The 19,371-nt window shown below is 43.3% G+C and overlaps 1 protein-coding gene across 1 annotated transcript in view; it reads right to left on the reverse strand.

Annotated features, from left to right (window-relative positions):
• DNAAF9 (dynein axonemal assembly factor 9) overlaps positions 1-19,371 on the reverse strand; it is a 101,838-nt gene that overhangs the window by 60,818 nt on the left and 21,649 nt on the right. The window contains exons 7-10 of the mRNA XM_040981758.1: positions 18,011-18,088; positions 9,123-9,221; positions 5,881-5,936; positions 2,064-2,199 (exon numbers count right to left, since the gene is read on the reverse strand). Coding sequence (XP_040837692.1) covers positions 2,064-2,199; positions 5,881-5,936; positions 9,123-9,221; positions 18,011-18,088 — 369 coding nt within the window. The remainder of the gene's footprint in view (positions 1-2,063; positions 2,200-5,880; positions 5,937-9,122; positions 9,222-18,010; positions 18,089-19,371) is intronic.

Consider the following 19,371-nt stretch of genomic DNA (forward strand, 5'->3'; position numbering starts at 1 on the left):
CCTCCCACCAAGAGAGGAAAAGTGCTAATCTAGGGGGCCCCAAACCTCAGGGAAGTGCCTTTGGCTTCTCTTGGTTTCCTTGTTTATAAAGGAAGAATGTGACTACCATACTCCTCCACCATGAGCTGGGTAAAGCTCTAGCTAACCTGTCTTACCCACTGTGCTAGTGTCACGGCTGGCTAGCATGACGAACATGGGCACTCTAACTGAGCTCCACAATTTACACTTAGGGTTTACTCTGTTGCACATAATGACAGGTATTATCATGACAGAATCACACAGAACAGCTCCGTGACCTAAAGAGCCTTCTGTGCTTCACCGGCTTTTCCTCCCTTTCTCTCCAAACCCTGTAAACTGTTCCTGGCTCTAAATGCTGTGCCTTCCCTGAATGTCACAGGGCTGTCCTCTCACAGCCTTCTTTGTCTCCCCCATCCCCAGTCGGTACTTTACTACATTAACCTTCCAAGACAGATATAAAGACGTGATCCCCAGTTAAGGCAATATGGCAAAGTAAATACACAAAAGCCTTCAAGGGCAAACATTTTTCTTACTGGTTAATTTAATACAGGGCTATATCTTACTTCTCTCTTCTCCTCTTGAGCAAAAATGAATTTCTTTATTCAGATAGTGAAAGTGGTATGGTTTAAAGTCCAGATTTAAGTACAAAATTCTTTTCAGGCTATGTACATGTGAGGCTTTTATCTCAGTGGAAACACAGGAGCTGAGGTGTTAGTCAATACAGTGGTACTTACACAAAGCCCACATTTTTCTCAGGAAAAAAGCTCCAGTTTTCTTAAGCAGTATATTTAGGGCCCAGCACAGTGGCCTAGCAGCTAAAATTCTTGCCTTGAACGCGCTGGGATCCCATATGGCCACTGGTTCTAATCCTGGCTGCTCCATTTCCCATCCAGCTCCCTAATTGTGGCCTGGGAAAGCAGTCAAGGACGGCCTAAAGCCTTGGGACCCTGAACCCGTGTGGGAGACCTGGAAGAGCTCCTGGATCCTGGCTTTGGATCAGCACAGCTCTGGCTTTTGCGGTCACTTGGGTAGTGAATCATCAGATGGAAGATCTTCCTCTCTGTCTCTCCTCCTCTTTCTATATATATTTGACTTTCCAATAAAAATAAATAAATCTTTGAAAAAAACCCCAACTGAAATATATGCTTATTTGAAAGGCAGAGCAATAGAAGAGAGAGGAAAAGACAGAGAAAGAGCAAGAGTGTGTGTGAGAGAGACCTTCCATCACTGATTCACTCCCCTCAAATGGGTGCAATAGTCAGGTCTGGACCAAGGGAGTCAGAAACTGCATCCTGGTTTCCCACATAAGTGGCAGAAGCACAGATACCTAGCCATCATTTGCTGATTTCCTAAGGCATTAGAAGAAACCTGGATTGGAAGTGGAGTGGTCAGGACTCTAATTGGTACTCTGATATGGAAAGCTGGCGCTGTAAGCAACAGTTTAACCTGTGGTACCACAATACCAGCCTAACTGGAATTTAGTATTCCATTCACATTACTCTGACAATGTAAGAGTGATTTGTGAAACTGTTCTATTTTTTTTTTTTTGAAGGGCAGATATATACAGAGCAGACACAGAAAGAGCCTCCATCCACTGGCCCACCCCCAAGTGGCTGCAACGGCTAGAGCTGAGCTTATCCAAAACCAGGAGACAGGAGCTTCCCATGGGTCTCCCATATGAGTACAGGGTTCCAAGGACTTGGGCCATCCTCTACTGCCCTCCCCACTCCCAGTCCACAAGCAGGGAGCCAGACAGGAAGAGGGACAGCTGGAACACAATCTGGCACCACATGGGATACCGGCAGATGGAAGGCAAGGATTTAACCACTAGGCCATGGTGCCAGGCCCATGAAAATGTTCTTAACATTTTGCCTTCAAGTACTTCAAAATTAAATGTTTTAAAATCATACATCACTTTCCAACCCCCTTTTTCACTCCCGAAGAATTTCCAGTTGAGGTTAAAGGACTATATTAAAATGGAAACGGCTCTTCTCCCAGCCTCGGATAATGTATCTAATCAAGCATGAGGCAGTATAGCCACTTACCATGTGTTTGGCAAAGCTCCCACCAGGACCAGTGCTGCGTACCAGGTGCCCTTCGGAAGGGAAGTTAAAGTTGCCGGCATTCAGGTTTTCCCGTGTGGCATGATTGCCAAAGAGAACAAATGGTTGCCTATTAGGGCTGTGTTGGAAAGTCAAACATATGTAATTAGAAAAGAGATTTCTGGCTGGCCTGAGAGTTCTCAGACTGCTAAGAGGTAGTCTGAGCAAAATACAGCCTACCTAAAGTTTCCCTGCTGAGTAAGAGATTCCAGATATCCAACTCCTCGTATTGACCACTGGGCACTGGACATTTGGGGATATAACTAAGCCCAAGTCAGACATAGATTTTTAGCTTGCTCTACTCTTTGAGATTTAAGTTTTCTAAGTTTGCTGTCCATGATGCAGTAATGGGGCAAAAGCTAGGTTTTGTTATAACAGCATTTTAACACAAATACAAGTTTTACAGGATGACAGTAGTAGTGCTGCTCAATAGAGCGCTTCACAATTCCTTAGTAAGCTTTGGAAGGAAAGGAGGAGAGGAGGAAGGCCAACGACCTCATGACATCCCTCTGTTCATGTTTCCTCTCCCCTGACGTTGTGATCACTCTTCAGCCCGCTCTACTCAGCCCCTGCTAGTCCTCGTGAGACTTCACGGAGACAGTTCTTATGAAAGGTCAGCCTTCAGGCTTCCTTCCTTGGCCTCTCAGAAGCACCTAACAGCCTCCCAGGCTCCTTCTCCCTGGCCCTGGAATGTGTCCAGGGTTTTGTCTTCAGTTATCTGCTCTCTCTCCAATGATCATCAACCCCTGGCCTTCACCTTCTAAATCCAACCAACTTTTCAGGAATCATTCCGAGTAATTCATTTCCCTCCATTTACACAGCTATAACCCTTCCGTTAGAGAGAATACAGCTGCAACATTTCCTCACTGTCCCCCTCCTTTCACCCTTGCCTCCTATGATTGATGTTCTCCGCATTGTCGCTGTAACGATCTTCTAAATACACAAAACACTTACTGACTTCATTGTCAGGAGAAGGGCCAAAACTTGCACATGCCCAGACTTGTGAGGTTCCGTCAAATCCCTGAGCTCTGTGGTTTCCTCCCCCAGTGCCCACATTCCAACCCAGCTCATTCTTGGTCCTCTGGTTCTCATCTCAGAGTCTTTGCTCTAATTTCTTCTCCCAACTATCGGTTCATTCTTCACTTCTCTTCCAGAAGCATCCTGGTTCTCAAGCCATGGGCCTCACAGTGCCGTATGTCCAATCAGGGTAAACAAATCAACCTTCTCAAGCATTTAACATTTCTTTGTGATGAAACATCTCAAATTCTGAATTCTTTTCTCTTTCCTTGGCTTCAATCTGAGCTTCTAAGGATACATTTTCTTGTGAAGCTGTTTGGTAAATTCTTACTTATCATACTATAAGCTCCATGAGGATGAGACAATATTTAGCTAAATTTACTTTTACATGTATCTCTCCTGCTTAGTGTGCTATATTTTCAGTAAATATTTGGTAGCTGAGGGGATATATCTTTTAAAAGAATTATTATATTATGTTGGGGTATTCTTAAACAAGAGACTGGCAGAATTATGATTCCTCATAAAGGACTACACTATTGTAGTAAAATGTGGAAAATCTGTCGGGGGTGGGAGTTTGGCAGGGGGGAATCCCTGTCTATACGAAATTGTACCATATAATTCAAAATTGAAAATAAAAATATATTTAAAAAGAATTATTATATTTATTTAAAAGAATAAAGGGAGAGACAAAGAATGAAGTCTTCCACCTGTTGGTTCACTCCCCAAATGGTCATAATAGCTGGGGCTGGGCCAGGCTGAAGCCAGCAGCCAGGAGCTTCTTCCTATGTAGGTACAGAATGTAGGTGCAGAGACCGAGGAACTTTGGCTACCCTTTGGTGGGAGTTGAGTCTGAAGTGGAGCAGTGGGACACCAGCTACTGACCATGCGGGATGCCGGAGCTACAAATAGTAGCTGAGCCTGATATGCCACCATGCCAGCTGGAAAGGATATTTTAAAAGATACCAGTTTCCTTTACCCTACATACCACCCTGCCCCCCAAATTGCCCTTAAGTGTGTCATTTGGGATATTATTTGCATTTTCTTTCTTTTTACAGATAAAAACATTACCTTAAGCTTCAAGGAAATAAGAGCTCTTAAAAAATATATGCATTGGGGCCCGGTGGCGTGGCCTAGTGGCTAAAGTCCTCGCCTCGAACGCACCGGGATCCCATATGGGTGCCATTTCTAATCCCAGCAGCTCCACTTCCCATCCAGCTCCCTGCTTGTGGCCTGGGAAAGCAGTCGAGGACGACCCAAAGCTTTGGGACCCTGCACCCGTGTGGGATACCCGAAAGAAGTTCCTGGATCCTGGCTTCGGATCGGCATAGCATCAGCCATTGTGGCTCACTTGGGGAGTGAATCATCAGACGGAAGATCTTCCTCTGTGTCTCTCCTCCTCTCTGTATATCTGACTTGCCAATAAATAAATAAATAAATCTTTAAAATATACATATATGTATTAGGCCCGGCATGATAGCGTAGAGGCTAAAGTCCTCCCCTTGAATACGACGGGATCCCATATGGGTGCTGGTTCTAATCCCTGCAGCCCTGCTTCCCGCTTCCCATCCGGCTCCCTGCTTGTGGCCTGGGAAAGCAGTCGAGGATGGCCCAAAGCTTTGGGACCCTGCACCTGCGTGGGAGACCTGGAAGAGGCTCCTGGCTTCGGATCGGCATAGCATCGGCCATTGCGCTCACTTGGGGAGTGAATCATGGGACGGAAGATCTTCCTCTCTGTCTCTCCTCCTCTGTATATCTGCCATTCCAATAAAAATAACTAAATAATTAAAAAGTATATGTAGTGCTGAAGCAAGCACAAGAATTCTTAAGCATAAACATAACTGACTTTTCTTCTGAAATTTAATTCAAGGTAAGTGATAGTTTGACAGAAAAAGATCATTCTGAGACTCAAATAGAATACTCAGTACTTTGCCTCACTCTAGATTTGACTGGGACTGGGAGAACAAAAGAGAAGATATACTCTCTCATATCTATTACAGAAGGCATCTGTTGACCAAGAGAAGATGTGGGAGAAACACTTCAGAACTTTCTTAAGTGGGACTGAACCAAACCACCTAAGCCCCTGACTCCCAGCCGCTGTGGCTCTATGCCCAGCCCTCACACACCCTGCCTCTTCTGGATTTCCTGGTGAAGTATAGAATTTTAAATTCCCTGTTTTAGATTTCAGCAGGCTACAATGTTTTTAAAGCTATAACATTTAAAAATTGCAGAAAAATAAGTTTAAAAAATGCAAACAGTTGGGCCTGGAGTAATGGTTCAATGGCTAAATTCTCAACTTGCAAGCTCCAGGATCCCATATAGGCACTGGTTGGTGTTCTGATGCTCTATTTCCCATCCAGTTCCCTGCTTCTGGCCTGGGAAAGCAGTAGAGGATAGCCTAAAGCCTTGGGACCCTGCAACTGCATGGGAGACCTGGAGGAGGCTCTAGACTCTTGGTTTTGGATTGGTTCAACTCTGCCACTGCAGCCATTTAGGGAATGAACTAGTGATGGAGGATCTTTCTTTCCTTCTCCATAAATCTGATCTGTCTTTCCAATAAAAATGAATCTTATAAAAAATTCAAACACTGACAACAGACAAGTTTCTACCACGTGAATTTCTTGTTCTGTGATGACTGAAGTTAGCTCCTGTATTTCTGATTATAACCTCTGGACTTGAATGCCCCCACACAGCTATGTCCCTGTCCATCCCTTCTTCTCTATCACTGTCCACCCCAGAGCCTTACCTGTTTTCAGTTATGTGGCTTGAGAGCATTCCATGACTGAAGTAACTTCTGAAAGGCTACAAAGAAGTCCATATTAATTTATTAAGACCACAATTTCTGGCAAACAAACCAAAACTCTTTCTAAGTGTATGTTACAAAATTACACACACACACTCACACACGCTTCAGGAGAGTGGCCAGAATCTACATGTAAATCTGAGTGTGACTTTTTTTTTTTTGCATTATATAAGAACATGGAAGCTACATGCGAGGAATGGCAATATGAACTTTGGCAACAATGGCAAACAAATACCTACCCCCCTCCAAAAATGCAAAGAAAAAAGACAAATGGCTACCAAGTGAAAAACTAGTTTCTGTACAAATTCACTGTAAGAAAATTATACCGCTGAAAGAAAATTACACCAATCATCATCTATGTCTAAGGTTGCTAATCATTTGGAGATGTCTTTTTGTTTATCTAAAAACAATTTTTTTCTGGGGCTAGCACCATGGCATAGCAGACTTAGTGGTGCGGGCAGCCCAAACAGGACTGCTTTGAGTGCTAGCTGCTCAACTCTCCAGCTAACATGCTTGCAAAAGCAGAAGATGGCCCAAGTGTTTAGATGCCTGAACCTGTGTGGGAGACCTGGAAGGATCTCTTGGCTTCGGATCAGTCCAGCTCCAGCCATGTGGCCAATTTAAGAATGAACCAACAGATAGGAGATCTCTCTCTGTATCTAATTTCATCTAGAAATCTATCTTTAATAAAAATAAATCTTTTAAAAGAAAAAGTTTTATTTAAAAACAAAATGAGGGACTGGCATTCATGCAGCATTAAGATCCCTGTGTGCCACACTGGACTACAACTTCCAGTTTTAGCTCTTTTACTTATCTACTTATTTTTAAAAAGCCTTATTTATTTTGACTAGAAAAGCAAATCTACAGAGAGAAGGAAAGACAGGAAAAAGGACTTCCATTCACTGAAGTAATCGCAATGGCCAGAGCTAAGCCAGCCTGAAGGCAGAAGCCAAGAGCTTCCTCCATGTCTCCTATGCGGGTGCAGGGTCCCAAGTCTGGACCATCCATGGATGACCGCTTTCCCAGGCCACAAGCAGGGAGTTGGGTGGGAAATGAAGCAGCTGGGACACAAACTAGTGCCCATATGGGATCCCGACACATACAAGGTAAGGATTCAGCCACTAGGCTATCAAGCCGGGCCCAATCTTTCACTTGTGCTTCAGTTTCCTGGTAATGTGCCTAGGAGACGGTAGTTGATGGTCCAAGTACTTGGGGCCCTGCTACCTACAGAGCAGATCTGAATAGACTTTCTTTTACCTCCTTTTATTTTTTCTTGTTCTATTTCATGATTTATTTATTTTTAATTGAAAGAAAGATTTACAGAGAGGAGAGACAGAGAGAAAGATTTTCCATCTGCTGGTAAACTCTCAAAATGACTGCAGTGGTTGGAGCTGGGCCAATCTGAAGCCAGGAGCCATGAGCTTATTCCAGATCTCCCACTTGGATGCAGAGTCCCAAACCCTGGGCCATTCTCTACTGTTTTCTCAGGGTGTAATCAGGGAGCTGGATGGAAAGTGAGGTAACCAGTACATGAACTGGAGTATATATGGAATATTGGTACCACAGGCAGATGATTAGCATAAGCCACTGCACCAGCCCCGGGATGAAATTCCTGCCCTGGCTGAAGCCTGGCCCAAGCTCTAGTTGTACACGGCATTTAGTGAGTTAAGTTGGGAATGAAAGATCTGTCTTTGCCTTTGCTCCATCCAAATAAAATTTTAAAAATAAGTAAAAATTTAAAGGAGAAAATTTTGAAAATCCAATCCTTAAAAGGACAACAAAATAGATTGTTTTTTTCCAGATACACAAAAGCTGAAGGAACTAATCACCAGAAAAATCTCACTATTAAAAAATATTAAGGGCCCGGTGCCATGGCCTAGTGGCTAAAGTCCTCACCTTAAATGTGCCAGGATTCCATATGGGCGCTGGTTCTAATCCTGGTAGCCCCACTTCCCATCCAGCTCCCCGCTTGTGGCCTGATAAGCATTAGAGGATGGCTCAAAGCCTTGGGACCCTGCATACACGTGTGGGAGACCTGGAAGAGCTCCTGGCTCCTGGCTCCTGGCTTTGGATTGGCTCAGCTCCAGCCGTTGCGCTCACTTGGGAAGTAAACCATTAGACAGAAGATTTTCCTCTCTGTCTCTCCTCCTCTCTGTATATCTAACTTTGCAATAAAAATAAATGTTAAGGGCCTAGTGCGATAGTGTAGCAGTTAAAGTCCTCGCTTGAATGTGCTAGGACCCCATATGGGCGCTGGTTTTAATCCCGGCAGTCCCGCCTCCCATCCAGCTCCCTGCTTGAGGCCTGGGAAAGCAGTCGAGGATGGCCCAAAGCCTTGGGACCCTGCACCCGTGTGGTGAGTGAATCACTGGACGGAAGGTCTTCCTCTCTGTCTTTCATCTCTGTTTATCTGCCTTTCTAATAAAATAAATAAATAAATCTTTGAAAAAAAATAAATGTTAAAAAAACTTTTAAACATTTTATAAATATATTAAGAAACATCCTTTGGGGAGACCACTACCAAGTGGAAGGCTGTGTCTACACAAGGGATTGAAGAACACTGAGAGAGAAGCTACATTGGCCAACATGAGTATGTAAGATTTTTTCATTGTTTAAATCTTCCAAAAGTTGCGTGTAAAAAAAAAATAGCAATATATGGGGATGTGTATAACATCTACATGCTCATACGCAGCTTCCAAGGGTTAGGCAGAGGGGCTAACACCGGGACACGGTGGTCGAGAGGACAACCGGGGACTAAACAGTGCAAATTCGTCTCATTCCTCCCATGAGCAGCTGGGGACTCATCTGTGCCACAGTTCTCCACCTGTTACTAAGACGGCGTGTCCGCCTGCACTGCTAATGCTGACTGTTGTTTGCTTGCACAACAGTCTGGCATTCATATCCCGGGCTCCAACAGACAAATATTATTATTTACCTTTGGAGAGCCAGTCCCGGGCTTATAAACTAGTACCCTGCAGAATCCCTGGCTCACAGAGGCACTGCTACACTGCAGGGAATACCCAGCTGAGAAAAACATGGGGAGTGAGAAGGCCAGGGGATCTCTTGTAGTGCAGCTTAAGCAAATGCTAACTTACGATAGATAGGGTTGTGCTTTGAAAGACTTTTAAGTAAATATATAACTAATGGATCAACTTTTTTCTCTTCCCTTTCATAACATTACATACCTCGCCAGCCTGAGATTCTGAAAGCTCTAACAGGAAAGGAATTTCTGTGTCGAAGTTAGCGAAGAAGCTAGTCCATTGATGTTCAAAAGCTACCAGGTCCTAGGAACAAACAAGAAAAACAGTGAGTCTGGTCGCACAAAAAAAAATCAGAATCACAAAACTATGATGAACAAAGACACCAGATCATGAATCTATTTTGCCTTTAAAGGTAACAACAGGAGTCCAGGTAAGTCTGCTCAGAGGTGTGGGTATCTGAATCTTTCCTGGGCTTGTGAGTGGCCAGAGCAACAAGAAGCCCGGCTTCACCTGCTGGCTGCTTGGCGGCGAGCTTTGTGGTCTTAGGTGTATTGAATTACTGCCTAGGAACATCTATGGATAACGCCACAGTATGTGTAGGTGAGGAATGAATCCTGAGAGACACTCAACAAGGCCACTGCACTTGCAGGTAACCTACCTCTCCCCAGCAGTTTTTCAGTCTCTTCTCTGAACTGCTTCCCATTCCCAGCTCATATGTCACTTTCTGTTGTTGGCTTTTAAGGTACTGGTAGCTTTAAAAACACCAGCTATGACTTAATTGCTCTTAAGATACTTCTCATGTGGGCCCGGTGGCGTGGCCTACTGGCTAAAGTCCTCACCTTGAACGCCCGGGATCCCACATGGGCACCCGTTCTAATCCCGGCAGCTCCACTTCCCTTCCAGCTCCCTGCTTGTGGCCTGGGAAGGCAGTCGAGCACGGCCCAAAGCCTTTGGGACCCTGCACCCGCGTGGGAGACCCGGAAGAAGTTCCTGGCTCCTGGCTTTGGATTGGCATAGCACTGGCTGTTGCAGTTACTTGGGGAGTGAATCATCGGATGGAAGATCTTTCTGTCTTTCCTCCTCTCTGTATATTCACCTTTCCAATAAAAATAAAACAAATCTTAAAAAAAAAAGGATACTTCTCAAGTAATCTTTCTGTCCTTATTGTGAAGATACCAATAATCTGTACTCAAATTTGAAAGCTATCTTCACTGTCCAACTCCTCAGTGTCTGTGATGTGTCCCCAGCCTAAGGCCCTACTCAGAGCAGGCATTGTGGTTGCAGCACCAAACCCATATCTCTATCCTTCTTTGTCATTCAGGAATGTGCAAGTACTCAGGTCTGTAAGCACTATTCTTTACTTCTGGCTCTAGGCTGATGTGACTTCTGCATATAGGTATAAAGTACAGCAGGCCACTTCGGGAATATTTGGTATAAACAACATCCCCACCAATGCTTTCTCTGCTTGCTGCTCAGATTATCTACCTACCAAGCTACAGATAGGTGTGTGCACATGTATCTATATACACATGCTTATCATTTATGCATATGTATATATGCATATTAATATATACAAAACATAAATTTTTCAGTAGTTATGTCACACACAGAATTAATATTGCTTCCTGAATATGTTTACATATAATGGGGGATAAAACAAATCATATATATATGTGTGTGTTCTTAAACACACACACACACACAGTTCCTCAAAAGTTCATGGAAGATGGAATTTCAAGTTTATATTGGGGTGAGCATTTGGCACAGCAGTTTAGCAACCACCATTCCATATCAGAGTGCCCGCCTGAAGTTCCATCTGCTCTGCTTCTGCTCCAGCTTCCTGCTATTATACACTCTTGGAGGTGGCATCTTGTGTCTCTGCCACCCATGCAGGAGATTGAGATTAAGTCTGAGGCTTTGGTCTTGCTGAGCCTTTTCTGTTGTAGGCATTTGATGAGTGAACCAGACACAGAAGATCTCCATCTTTCTGCTTTTCAAATAATATTGAAATAAGTAAAATGTTTTAACAAAGAGAGACTGGCATTGTGGTACAAAGGTTAAGCTGTGACCTACGATGTCAGCTTCCATATGAATCCTGGCTCCTACATTTCTGATTCTGTTAATGCACCTGGGAAAGCAGCAGAAGATGGCACAGTGGCTGGGCCCTACCACTAGTGTGGGAGCCCTGGTGGAGGTTTAGGCTTCAGCCTAGCCTAGCTCTGGCTAGTAAGGCATTTGGGAAGTTAAGCAGTAAGAGGAAGATATTTCTAACTCTGATTTTCAAATAAAAAAAAAATCTTGAAAAGAAAAAAAGAAGGGCCCAGCATGACGGTTCAGTGGCTAAAGCCTCACCTTGCACATGCCGGGATCCCATATGCACACTGGTTTATGTCCCTGTCTATTTCCATCCATCTCCCTACTTGTGGCCTGGGAGAGCAGTCAAGGATGGCACAAAGCCTTAGGACCCTACACCTGCGTGGGAGACCTGGAAGAAGTTCCTGGCTCCTGATCAGCTCAGCTTTGGCTGTTGCAGCCACTTGGGGAGCGAACCAGTGGAGAGATGTGTCTTTTCTGTCTGTAAATCTGCTTTTTCAATAAAAATAAAATTTAAAAAGAAAAGAAAGTTTTTGTGGGTGTTGTTATACTACCACCTGGGATGCTGTATCCTGTATCTGAGTACCTCGGACTCGGTCCTGCTACTGTGCATGGAAAACAGTAGACAATGGCCCAAGAACATGGGCCCCTGACACTCACGTGGAATAAACAGATGGAGATCCCAGCTATGTGGCCCTTTACAGAGTGAATAAAGGATAGAAAATCATTTTCTTGGTCTCTCCCTTTTTCCATTATTCTGCTTTACAAAAAAACTTTTAAAGAAAATGTTGATTTTGTTACAATTTTGAAAATCCTTACCCATGAACAGTTTTCAAAAATTTCATGAAAATGTATAAAATTTTAAAATTACATAATTTCAAATGTTTTTTTATAACAAAATAGACTTCTCTCTTTTTTTAAAACTGTGAAAAGCAGAAGGCAAAAGCAGAGATCTTCCATCCTCTGATCCATTCCAGAAATACCTACAATAGCCAGGACTGTGCCAGGCCAAAGGCAGGAATCTGGAACTTCATCTGCGTCTCCGATGTGGGCAGCAGGAACTCAATAACCTGAACCGCTGCTGTGTCTCCCAGGGTGTTTTAGCAGGAAGGAGAATCAGAAGTGGAGCCTGGACTTGAGCTGCTTGGGATGCAGGTATCCCAAGAAGTATTTTATGTATTATCATTATTTTATTTTTTAGACTTACTTATTTTTATTGGAAAGGCAGATTTACAGAGACGAGGAGATACAGGAAGAGAAAGATATTCCATCACTGTTTCACTTCCCAAATGGCTCAAACCCCAAATGGCAGTTGGTTCACTCTCTAAATGGCCATAATTGGCACAGCTGAGCCAATCTGAAGCCAGGAGTTTCTACCAGGGCTCCCATGTGGATGGAGGATTCTAAGATTTTGGGCCATTTTGTATTGCTCTCCCAAGCCATAAATAGGGAGCTGGATCAGAAGTGGAGCAGCAGGGACACAAACCAAAACCAATATGGGATGCTGGAGTCTGCAGGTGGAGAATTAGCCATTTGAGCCACTGCACTAGCCCTCCCAAGCAGTATTTTAACTGCTGCATCAAATACCTTCCCCCCAAATTTATCTTCTAATTCCATTTTCCACAAACTCTTTGAAGCTTCCTTATATACCTATATACAATTAAGTGCTGCATTACAACACTTCAGCCAGTCATGGATAGTATGTACAATTACATATACTATATAGTCTAGGTATATAGTATGCTTACTATACAGGTTTGTATAGGTATATTCTATGATATTCACACAAACACAAAAATGCCCAACAATGCATTTTTCAGAACATATCCCTGTTGTTAAGTAACAGATAACTTTGTATACATATACACACACTCACCTGTGGTATGGGAAGAATTTCCTAACTCTGTCTGCTAAAGGATCAAGAACAGATGACCAAACAAGTCTAGCAAGGGACATGCATAGATAAACTTAGAATATCTTATCATAGTAGTTGCCAAGGAAATGATCTTATCAAAATACCTGATAGGGACTATTAGCATTGTGTTAAAAGTATGTGTGAGAGACCATGGAGGCTAATCATCTGCCTGTGGCAACAGCATCCCACTTCCTATCCTGTTCCCTGCTTGTAGCCTAAGAATGCAGCAGAGGATGGCCCAAGGCCTTGGGCCCCTGCACCCATGTGGGAGATTGGGAAGAAGCTCCTGGCTCCCAGCTTTGAACTGCCCAGCTCTATCATTGCAGCCATTTAGGGAGTGAACAACTGGATGGAAGGTCTCTTTCCTCCCCCTCTAACTTTTAACTTGCAAGTAAAATAAATAAAGCTTAAAAAGTATCATGTCTGGACAGTGACCAGTGCCAGCTTTGGAAGCAGGAGGGAGAGTGAAGCTACAGAGCTGCCCATTCCAGTCCCAGGTTGCCTAGTGGCTGGTGACCGGAAGATGCTCTGCAACAGTGCGTGCACCCCAAACGGCAGCACCTTACTTCAGGGAGTATGGGTTAAACCTGTGGCTCTGCTGCTTCCTGAAAGGGGGGAAAAATTATATATATATAAATAAAATTTTGTGAATTAAAGGTTGCTTACTCCCCAGACATGAGATAATTTGAACATTAGTAAGATAACTGCAATGGATTAAACATATAAAACTTGTTTAAATCTAGAAGCTCACATATTTATGTAAATGTGCATATTAAACTAGTTACTTCTAGAAAATGGTTAGAAACTAATCTTATTTTTAAAACTAGTAAGTAAAAACAGAAAGTCAAATGTTTTTCATGCATGAACTTTACCGTTATATGACCAACCTAAAATAGTCACCCATACATACAGGCAGGCAAAGCTAAACGATGTGGTTATGGAAGCATAACTAGCTGATAAAACTTCAAAGTCAGGAGGTAATTAGTACAGAATTCAGGCTATTCCAGTGGGAGGGAAGGCGGGTGATGATGGGTTTGGCAGAAAACACTTAGATTGCTTCTAGGGTAGCTAGTGAGATTCTGTTGCTTTGCTTTAAAAATTATTCCTTAGGTTTTACCTAGTCTGATGTGGTTTCTGATTTTTTTTTTTTAATAATAACACATCTTTGAAAGTTCATGCAGGGAGTAGTAGAGCAGGTGAAGCTGCTAGTTATGACACTGGCATCCCATATCAGAGTTCAAGTCAAAGTCCCAGTTACTCGACTTTCAGTGCAGCTTCTTGCTAACACACTTGGGAAAGCAGGCCATGGCCCAAATACTTGGACTCCTGACATCCACAAGAAGAACTGGATGGAATACTGGTTCCTGGCTTTAACCAGGACCAGACTTGGCTATTGTGGCCATCTGGGGAGTGAAACAGGGGATGGCATTTCTTTCTTTCAAATAACCATATTTTTAAAATAAAAAATGCATAATGCATAAGTACATTTATTCATTAGCGAAAACTCAAAAAATATGAATAAAATCTTTGTTAACATGTTGGGAAATGTTCTCTGATTCTGCTTTTACCCATGCATTTCATGTGTACAAATATGCACCCACTTGTAACTCCTAATTTGCAGTGGCCTGAGTCAGGCAGCCTTGCCATATCACCTCTGGATCTTGACAAAGAAAACAGGTCCTTCAGGTTTGGGTCCTGACCCACAGCTACCAGACCTAATCAGTGCCTCTGATCCTGGGTCCCAGTCTTTCCACTTGGGCAAGGATGACTCCCACATGTCCTTCTGGGCTCTGGAGAGAAGTTATAATTCTTACTTCTCAATCCTCTGACCACAGACCCACAGGCAGTCTCCATCTCAAGCTAGCAGCCATCATATCCCAGCATCGAAGGTGTGTCTCAATTTCGAAAGATCTGTGTTGGAATCTCTGTTCTGCCTCTTACTGGTTATGTTACCTTTGCAAGAACTTCACATCTTGGGGGCTAGCAAGATGGCTCAATTGGCTAATTCTCCACCTGAAAGTGCTGGGATTCCATATGGGCAGCAGTACATGTTCTGGCTGCTTCACTTCTCATCCAGCTTTCAGCTTGTGGTCTAGGAAAGCAGTGAAGAATGGCTCAAAGCCTTGGGATTCTGCACCCACATGGGAGATCTGAAGAGGTCTGGGACTTCACATCCCTGAGCCTCAAGTGTCCAAAATGGACAACTGAGGTGACTATGGTCTACCACAGAGCTATTATAGGAATTCAATGAAATGATGATGGAGTGAAGTTACCGGGCTTTGCACACAGGTATCTCTCAAGTTTGCCCATTTCTCTGCCTGTCCTGTAGGCCAGCTGGAGGTTGGCTGTCAAAGCACCTAAGCCTTCCCCTCTTGTCCTGATATTTATCTACTACCTCTCAGACATCCATCACTGGCCTCAGGGAAGCCATGCCTGAGGTTGCCTACTCATGTGCATCCTGGCCTGGCCTACTTGGCCTTGTTCTATCCTTTTAGCTACACCAGAATGCTCCACTAAACACAGCAGGAACCAATACAGTTATCAGTGCAGAGTACCCTTTGTAGTTTATTTAGAAACAGACTCAGAAGGTGTGTCTACATTTTAATTAATGGCAGGCCTAGAGATACCCATCCTAATTTGGGTCTAGGACAAGAAGCACAGTTTGCACTTGAGTACAGCCATTCTTTACCTATCTTCTAGTTTAGTAACAACAACACTGTATGCTTTGGAATTGCACATAAAATAGAGGTATTTTGCTCCTAAAAATATTCTTGAAGGAGGTAGATATGCTAGTACCAACTGGAGAAAAAGGTAGTATTGTTAGATATTTCTTTTAGCTCCAGGATAAGAAAATGTAATGAATTATTAAACTAAAAATAACTAGCACTACATTTGAAATGTTCTTTTATATATTAAAATGTTTTTTTGTTTGAAAGGCAAGGCAAGACACAGATCTTCCTTCTGCTGACTCACTCCCCAAATGCCCTAATCAGCCAGGGCTGGTTGGGGCCAAGCCAGGACCCAGAAACTTCATGTAGGTATCTTTTTTTTTTTTTTTTTAAAGATTTATTTATTTATTGGAAAGTCAGATATACAGAGAGGAGGAGAGACAGAGAGAAAGATCTTCCATCCGATGTGATTCACTCCCCAATTGAGAGCAAAGGCCGATGCTATGCCAATCTGAAGCCAGGATCCAGGAACTTCTTCCAGGCCTCCCACATGGGTGCAGGGTCCCAAAGCTTTGGGTCGTCCTCGACCGCTTTCCCAGGCCACAAGCAGGGAGCTGGATGGCAAGTGAAGCTGCCGGGATTAGAACCAGCGCCCATGTGGGATCCCGGTGCGTTCAAGGCGAGGACTTTAGCCACTAGGCCACGCCGCTGGGCCAGTGTAGGTATCCTATATGTGTAACAGGAATCTAAGTATTTGAGCCATTGTCTGCTATCCCGCAATGTGGCCTTTGCAGGAAGCTGAGCTAAAAGTGGAAGTAGAACTGAAACTCAAGTATTTCCATATGGGATGCTGCATCCCAAATGGTCATTCAAACTGCTGCATTTCAACGCCCTCCCCTACTGGTCTTTTTTTTTTTAATTATTATTTTTAGGGCATCACATGGTAGCCTAGTGGCTAAAATTCTCACATTGCATGTGCTGGGTTCCCATATGGGAGCTGGTTCATGTCACAGCTGCTCCATTTCCCATCTAGTCCTTTGCTTGCAGCCTGTGAAAGCAGTAGAGGATGGCCCAAAGCCATCCTGGGACTGTATACCCATGTAGAAGACCCAAAAGATGCTCCTGGCTCTTGGCTTCAGCTCAGTTCAGCTACAACCATTTCAGCCACTTGGGGAGTGAAAGAGCAGATGGAAGCTTTTTCTTCTTCTTCTTTTTTTTTATTGTAAATCTGACTTTCCAATAAAAACAAATAAATATTTTTAAAAATCATGTTTTTATTTATTTGAAAATTAAAGTTGGAAATAGAGATTGTCGACCTGCTGGTTCACTCCTCAAACGGCCACAATAGTCAGAGACAGATTAGTCCAAACCCAAGAACCAGGAGCTTCTTTCAATGTCTCCCATGTGGATGCAGGGGCCCAAGGGTCATCCTTTGCTGCTTTCCCAGACACATTATCAGCGAACTGGATCAGGAGTGGAACAGCTAGGACTCAACCAGCACCCTCCAGCACCCATACTGTTGATGTTGGCACTGTAGGCAGTAGCTTTATCTGCTATGGCACAGTGCCAGTCCCATGAATGTTCTTTATAATCTAATGCTCTGGTATACTTCTTAGGCCTACATTACAGCCAAGGAAACTAAAACACCAAGCAATGATGGACCTGAGGATATAATGCTAAAAAGCAGTAAAAGTGGAGATACCTCAATAAGAGATCCCGAAGAGCCTGCTTTCTATCACACGTCAGCCTAGACCAGACCAATGCAGGCTACTGCAGGACTCCAGAGGGTAAAGCAGCAGATATAAGCTTTTTGCTTCTCTTTTACTCACATTGCCTCTCAAACAAATTAATAAAAATTTAAAACATCTTTTTGTAGATAGTTTCCTTGGCACAAAGACACACAGCAACTTGATTAAGTATCTGTAAATGAATGTCCTTTGGACCATAGACACTCGCTTCGCCTCAGGACCATTCGAGCAGCTGGAGTTCTACAGTACCAAGCTCCAACAGGGTCCACCAGACAGCCAAGACCCACTTGTTTCCAAGCCTTCTACTGAGTAGGCTTGCCTCCTTGCTTCAGTCCTTGATTCTTTTAAACCATGCTCCATCTTCTTACCTTTGCATGTTCAAGAGCAATATCGACACAGACAACCTCTGCCCTGTTATACTGAAATCCAGCACTCACCATCATGCAGGAGGTTGTGGGTCTGCCTCATGTGTGGTTCCTCAGGGTGGAGGAGATAGTCTCACCTCTCAGGACTCTCCCCACCTCCACACTAGCTACAGGTACATGACAACAGAAACTACTCTGAAGCAAGCTAAAATACACTGTGCATGCCATCAGAGTAAATATTCCATCTCGGGGATGGAGTTGGTTAGACCGCTCCGAAGCTGAATGATATTTGGCTCCTTACTTCTGAAAGCAAAGTTTCCAGAGACACAGGATCCATCTTGCTGTAGACATTCCAGAGATTTAAACTCACATCTTGTAACTGCAGAAGGGCAAATCAGGACAATCACAATTATTTTCTGATGTTCAGAAATAATTTTGTATAAAGATAGCATAGTCAGACTAAATTAATTTTTCATCAATTATACTGGAACCTATACATACTCTTATATGCTTTCCCATCCAAGGAAACTATTATTTCAGAACCCTCTGGTACACCCTTTATCTTTGTTTGCACACACATATTTTTATACATACAAACATACATATGCACACACATATTCTATATTTTGGCTTTGTTTAAAAAAATTCTAGTCATGTTAATGTTAATGTTTATTAACATTATCCATGTTAATAAAAAATGCTCATAATAACACATTTTAATCCCCTATTCCAACCTTTTATAAACTCCAATTAGTCTTATTTTGATGCAAACACTTAGAATGCTTTAGATATATTGTTTTCGGTATTTGCCTCTATGTTTTGATGTAACAAGTTTCTACCACTATTCCTTAATCACAAATTTAGGAATTATGACATTTGACAAGGAAACTTGTCTGCACTCATCAATATCCCAAGGTTTTTCTCTCCACACACATACATCATTTAAAATTTGCAACTTGACTTTTTGACCTACAATAACAACTACTGCTTAAAATACTGAAACCATGTACATATCACTTACTATAGATTAACTATACACTACATTTCAATTTGCAGCTTTATTTTTGTTTTCTTTAGAATTACCAGCAGTTTTACTTTTTATACTTGAATCATCATAATAAATCACGAATGTTTTCTACCTGTTCAACTTCATCTGCTAGATATGCATACATGCCAGCCAGGTCTGGGTGGTGGGCCAGGCTAGGCCAGTTTATAACAATCACTGGCAGATCTGGGAAACAGGACGGGGTGCAGCACAGGTCGGGCTGGGTGGCATCACCAGCCAGTTCACATTAGGGTTGGGACTGGGAGCAGTCCAGGCTGGGCTAATCTGTAGCACCTAACAGCATGAGCTGGAACTGCATGTGAGCTGGGTTAGGGGTAGAGTCAGGCTGGGATAAGTGATCATATTTACTGATGCATGCATGAGCCAGGGGCTTGTCAAGCTTTGCCACACCATCAGCTAGCAGATGCTGGGACTGGAGGGCTGGGGACAACTCGTCACGCTAGACCACAGAACCACCTGGAAAGTGAGAGATCCAGGGCTGGAAGTAGGCTTAGTATGGAAATTGTGGGTACCTCTCTGATGGGCTACAGCTCCCACAGGTGACCAGAGGAGTTAGGGATATGGGTGAGCCTGACTGGACAGGCAGTGACACCCAT

This window comes from Ochotona curzoniae, unplaced genomic scaffold, assembly GCF_017591425.1.
Source record: "Ochotona curzoniae isolate NIBS_2020 unplaced genomic scaffold, NIBS_Ocur_1.0 contig_3520, whole genome shotgun sequence".
NCBI classification, from domain to species: domain Eukaryota; kingdom Metazoa; phylum Chordata; class Mammalia; order Lagomorpha; family Ochotonidae; genus Ochotona; species Ochotona curzoniae.